This window comes from Arachis duranensis, chromosome 3 (assembly GCF_000817695.3).
Source record: "Arachis duranensis cultivar V14167 chromosome 3, aradu.V14167.gnm2.J7QH, whole genome shotgun sequence".
Classification (NCBI taxonomy): Eukaryota; Viridiplantae; Streptophyta; class Magnoliopsida; order Fabales; family Fabaceae; genus Arachis; species Arachis duranensis.
Window position 1 is genome coordinate 15,733,502 of NC_029774.3, and position 5,926 is coordinate 15,739,427.

A 5,926-nucleotide genomic window follows, 5' to 3' on the forward strand; every position below is an offset into this window, starting at 1 on the left:
AAATTAATGACAAAAAATAAAATTTTGTTAAAAGGTATTTTTGTAAAAAAATAATTTATTTTTTATTAAAAATGAATAAAGTTAAAATTAGTTAACACAAAAAAATTAAAATGGATTAAAGAGGAGTTTTTTTAAAAATTAGAAGAAAAGAGAATGTATATTTTATAAATAAAAGAAAAAAGAGTGTCATTTTATCATCTTGAAAAAAAAAAGTAAAATTTTTTCTAAAAATAAAAAGTAATTTTTTTATAAATTATATATAATAAATAGTATTTTAAGAACAAAAATATTCTCTAATTTTTTTAATTTTTATATCTTCATAATAATGTTTAACAAAATTTATTATAATATATACTTTTATTTCACTTCTAAAATTTTTTTGGAAATTTGGAGCTGGCTAAACCGTGTACGTGACCAAGCCATCAATCCAAAGTTCTCATTTCTAAATTCTGCAACTGCAATACGTGTCAAATAAGGAGAAATATCTGTAAACTCACATAGTGTGACCCTTGTTTGCAACGCCAAAATGGTGTCTTGTTTGGTAAGCAAATGAAAACAAATATACATTCCTACTCCGTCAATCCGTGTCCGCGTACACGACCTTGTTATATAAGAAAGACAATCAAACATATGATCATCACAGTCACACCCCTCAATCCCAATCCAAAACCCAAGCCAAAGGCCTCTCAATCTCGATCATTTTTCCTTGTTTTCTTGGCATTGTCCCTGAATTGCATCGCCATGTCGGATTCCGCTGCCAAAACCCTCGACTCTGAGGCTCTCTCTTCTGCTCCGGCGGCTTCGATTCAAATTGTGTACACTGAGAAGCCCCACGACGAGGAGCCTGAGGCTTACCACATCAGAACCCTATCTGCTGTCCTTGGAAGGTGCCTCATTCATTCATTCTCTTACCTTCTCTTTTCGTTTTTTTTTTTTTTTGAGAAAATTGACCGAAATTGAAGTATTTTTTTTAATAATTTTATTTTTGGGTGAAACTGGGTTGTTGACTGTAGTGAGGATGCTGCGAAGGAAGCTTTGGTGTACAGTTACAAGTCCGCAGCTAGTGGGTTCTCTGCTAAGCTTACTCCAGAGCAGGTTGCTGAAATTTCAAGTGAGTTTCTTATTTCACATAATAATTTTTTAGGGTTTAGGGGAATGTTTTGAGAGTGGAAAGTTTGTAAGAAGGAATCATAGTAGTTTTGAAATTTCAAGACTTCGAATGTATTGGAAGCAAAACCCCCCTTTTTATTTGTTTTGAACCTCATCTGGTCTGTGATTTTTCCTTCCCGTTGAAATTTTCTGATGTGTTATGGGTCACCTGTGAACTATGGGTAATTTGTGCTATCAATTTCATGTTCTGTTTATTTAGGGTTTTGATTTGCGGTGGCTTTTGGCATGTTTCCTGATAGATGAGAGTGAGTATTTTTATCTCTGAACATTTGGATTGAGCTTGTCATATATAGGTTTTGAAGTAGTAAAGATTCCACAAGATGGAAATGTACCACTGAAAAGGTATTCTCTGGCTAAATAATCTGTTTCCTCTAATGGGAGATGGTTTATTGTTGGACTAGTTTGAGCGGTTGTGGTATTTGTTTATTCTAGGATAACTGGTTCACTTTTTCTTCCCTAACTGCGATTACTCAACAATTAATCCAACCATAATACACTAGACAGCTTTATAAGCAACTGGAATACATGTTTGATAGTAAGCTTTTCAAGAAAACAAAATAAGCATTACAAACCATTGGATGAAAGATTATCTTCGCTAGTATTAAATATGATGAAATGATAAAATGCTCTTGTAATGCAAGTTCCTATTAGTCTAGGGGGTACTATGAATTCTGTATTAGGATAAAGTTGGTTAGAGTTAGTTTTATGAGTGATACTCATTATTATTAGTTAGGTTAAGTATTAGATATTAGGAACCAGCACCCGTAAGATTTAAGAATCAGTCCAGCCAAGAATCCTTTCCTTTTAGTGATCCAAATAAGTTTCCCTATTTGAGGCACTTCCACTTGCCAAGCTCTATCCTTTTGTTTGCATGAAAAGATATTTTTAAGGCTTCCCCCACCCTGCTGAGTGCTGTTCCATTGCAATTATAGGAATCTAAAGAATGTGATGAATGAATCCCACCAGAAATCACAGGGTTTCGTATTGTGAATAATTGAATATGGGTTTATTAGATTCTGCATTGTGAATAATTGAATATGTGTCTCCAATGAACTTCTTTTTGCAATATTTTAGGATACGGACAATTACTCGAGTGACTGTTTGTTTTAGATTATTTTACCATTAAATCTTTTTAACTGAAAAAAGAAAATCAATTTTGCATATTTTGTCGTTTTTAAGTAATTAAAATCTAAAATAAATATGTTTTCAGTTTCTTGTTGATATTAAAATGGTAGCTTCTCGTAGAGACTTATTCTCAACTATTTTCAATTATAACGCAAAACTGAATGTTGGAACATGTGTTCTTAATTCTTATTTTCAGTCATTAAGTATTTCAAATGAGAACCTCATATTACATCTCAACGTTAGCAAGTGTAGTTATTTTCTAATTTTCTTATAGGACGTTTTCTTTTTACAATCTATCTATATCTTTGCAAATAATTATTTTTTATTGACCATAAGTTGTCACACTATATCTGTTGCCCTTACTTTTTTTCCTTTTTCTTCAAGTAGTACACATTTTAATGTTTCATATCTCTATCTTACTTTTGCAGAGCAACCCGGTGTTCTTCAGGTTGTCCCTGACAGGAAACTTCAACTCCATTCAGGACCAAATAGGCTGCAGTAGAGTAGAATAGAGTTGAGGATAAGCAATTTCTATATGGTTCTCCAAAACATGTGCCTGTTCCTAAACCGATTATGACAAATATGAAATATGTGGGTTCAGAATATCCATTATATATTATTACATGAGCAATGCTAGCGAACCAACAGGGTATTAGCCAAAAACCAGCCAAAATATTTTTGGTGAATTCAAAATTTCTACGAATTAATATATATGGATGTTTCTTCTACTAAGTATCAGAATGTTTTTTTTATATTAAATGGATGTTCTTTTATTATTTTTTGAATTTTTTTGTATTACAAATGTGAATGTTTCTATTTCTTTAAAAATTTCATATTTTTTTTTGAATTTTATAGATATTTAATTATTTTTGCTAAAATATAATTAGATATTTCTATTGTTAAGTATTAGGATGTTTTTTTTCATATTAAATGAATGTTTTTTTATATTTTTGTTTAAATGCTTGTAACATTTACGAGAAATTTTGTTTATAACCTGGTTGGTGACATTTAAGTCTAAGATTACAAAGGAAGAGAAGTTTGTGTCCCTAGCAAATCATCTACATAGGATGATGATGGTATTTATGTGGTAATAGAAATCAATTAGTGAGAAGGTGGATTTGGATTGAACTTGATAGATTCCTTCCGTATGAGCTCCTTGACATCTTCTTCGGTGCATGTTGGATGCTCAAAGTCAAAACTGAATGGCCTCGGACAAACCGGCTCATCATTGATGGCCTCCGTCGTCTCCTTAGATAGCACAATCGGCCTCAGGCTTATGCCGGAGCTACTCGGTCTCGACGCGCCTGTTCTGTCGCTGTTGATGTCGGCTCCGAGGGGGAAGTCACGTGCGCTAACGCGCGGAAACTCCGAGACTCGAACCCGAAACTCCGAGACTCGAACCCGAGTCCGAACATAAGGTTCATAAGCTTCCGATATGGTAAAGACAGTTCCGACTAGAAGCGGAAGCGATCGGAGGAGTGGGTTACGGTGGGGAGGCGGAGAGGACCTGACGGTGAGAGAGAGACTGTGTGTATGATTGTTAGAGGTGGGTAGATTAATGTGAGAGAGAAAATGAAGGTTTTTATATGTTTTAATTAGCTTTAGTTAATCAATTTTTAATTTTTTTAATTTTAAATTTAAAAAGTTTAAAATTAATTATTAATATAAATTAATGTAGTTTTGTTTAGTTTTTGGCTGTTAACTTTTTGGTTCTATATACTTTTCCTTATTCTTATTACATATATTATTCTTATTACATATATAAGCTCAAACCAATTGCCTAGAAGATCAAAGTACTTAAATTCGTGATCGATTCTACCTTTGTTACTATTATACATATTCAGTGAATAAAATGATTAATTAAATAGCCGCAATAGTACTATTGATACAATAATATTTGAATTCGTGGTCTTTAAAAGATTTGACCAATCAAATTAGTTTTTAAAAAAATATGATTACAAGTTAAATAGATATTTTCGTTAACTAGATGATGTATCGTGGGACATGATGATTTATGTAGAATCAAATTAGATTTTTAAAAATATATGCGCATGTCATTTTCATTCTTAAAGTTTTAAGATTGAGCCAAATTAAGATATGGATAAATCTCTCTTAAATGGATACAAATTAAGGTTTTGGAGGATAAATGGGTATTAATAAAATATAAAGTAGAATGGACTCAGTTCTAGAATTTATTAAAGATATCATAACTGAAGAGAAAGAATGGAATCAACAGAGATTCAGAGGAATTTTTCCACAGCAAATCAGTGATCAAGTACACCAATAAATTAGGCTTCAAGAGATTGAAGATGACGAGGGAGAAGCAGTTCAGAAATGGATAAAATATATTTTTTGTTGTAACTTATCACTGTTTAACCCTTTAAGTCATCGCTTAAACAAGAGTTTGTTCTCTTTCCAACCACCACCTTTTGAATTTTCTTTAATTTCTCGACAGCAGTTTTAGTTTTTTGTTTTAGACTTCTTTGTCTCTTGGTGCATCTCTCCAAGAGTTATATTAACATTAAATAGCCAATCTTCTCCGTAATAATCATCTTCGCTATCACTAAAATGAAAATCAGTCCGAGCCATCAGTGTCATGCCCACATTCACCTCCCTACCTTGAGCCTATACCGGTCCGATCCCAACTGAAGGCGAAGCTACGAAGCTACGCTCCAGCTGTCATAGAGTTCGAACTGTTCACTCCAAGGTTGCAAGAAAGACAATCTAACCACCAAGCGCTTACTAATATATATCTAAATTATAATACATATAGCAATTTTCTATTTACTTATATTCAATTAATTTTAATTTTAAAGTCACTAATTTTTAAATCAATTATATTTTATTTAACTATAAATTTTGTTAAAATATATATATATATTAAAAAGATAAACAAAAAATTATTAATCATAATTTATTTTTTCTTTTTATGATTATATAATATCTATTAATATTATTTTTTTAATAAATACTTGTAGTATATAATAATAGATAAAGACTCACATGCATGTCTTCATATGAAGTTAATAGTTAAAAATTATTAAATGATATTTAATTAAACTTGTCAAATTATCTAACTGTTTTTAAATATTAACTTCACATGAATATCAACTTTACATAATTATTTAATTATACCGGATTAACCGGTTCGACCAATAATCTACTAATTGAATCAGTAATCCGGTGACCCAATAACTTCAACGGTTCGTGCCTCTAACATCTAAATAGCCTATGTCATAAAAGAAATCATGAGGGAATGAAGTTTTATCTACTACATACAAGTCAACCACTTTTTTTTCAACTCCTTATGTTTGCCATTTTGATTGCTTTTTTATCACCCGTCAACAACTTCAACCCTTCTAATCCTAATTCAGCATCTTTATACCACAGTACGAATGTTTTCAGCAATGTACCAAATTTTTCAATTACATCATATGCCTCCATAACATTCCATCCATTTCTGTCACACCAATCAACAAACCTATCCCTGTAATGAACCTTAACACTGAAATCATCCATCATGCCATTATAAAAAAAATTTCCAAAACAGAGAACATGGTAACAAATCATTCAAAAATATATACCACGTAACATGATATTTTTCACAAAAACAGGACAGAAATCCCTCAAT

At 31.7% G+C, this 5,926-nt stretch overlaps 1 protein-coding gene across 1 annotated transcript; it reads left to right on the top strand.

The window, feature by feature from the left end:
• Nucleotides 1-544: 544 nt before the first annotated feature.
• LOC107477544 (subtilisin-like protease SBT3.14) lies at nucleotides 545-3,027 on the top strand. Its single transcript, XM_016097586.3, has 3 exons — nucleotides 545-887; nucleotides 1,014-1,111; nucleotides 2,724-3,027. The coding sequence occupies exons 1-3, from the start codon at nucleotides 550-552 to the stop codon at nucleotides 2,795-2,797; spliced, it is 510 nt and encodes a 169-aa protein (XP_015953072.1). The 5' UTR covers nucleotides 545-549; the 3' UTR covers nucleotides 2,798-3,027.
• The last annotated feature ends 2,899 nt before the right edge of the window (nucleotides 3,028-5,926 follow it).

Coding starts and splice junctions, on each gene's coding strand:
- LOC107477544 (XM_016097586.3), top strand. CDS start 550: ATGAAAACAAATATACATTCCTACTCCGTCAATCCGTGTCCGCGTACA. Junction 888..1,013: donor CTATCTGCTGTCCTTGGAAG/GTGCCTCATTCA, acceptor TGTTGACTGTAG/TGAGGATGCTGCGAAGGAAG. Junction 1,112..2,723: donor GCAGGTTGCTGAAATTTCAA/GTGAGTTTCTTA, acceptor TTACTTTTGCAG/AGCAACCCGGTGTTCTTCAG.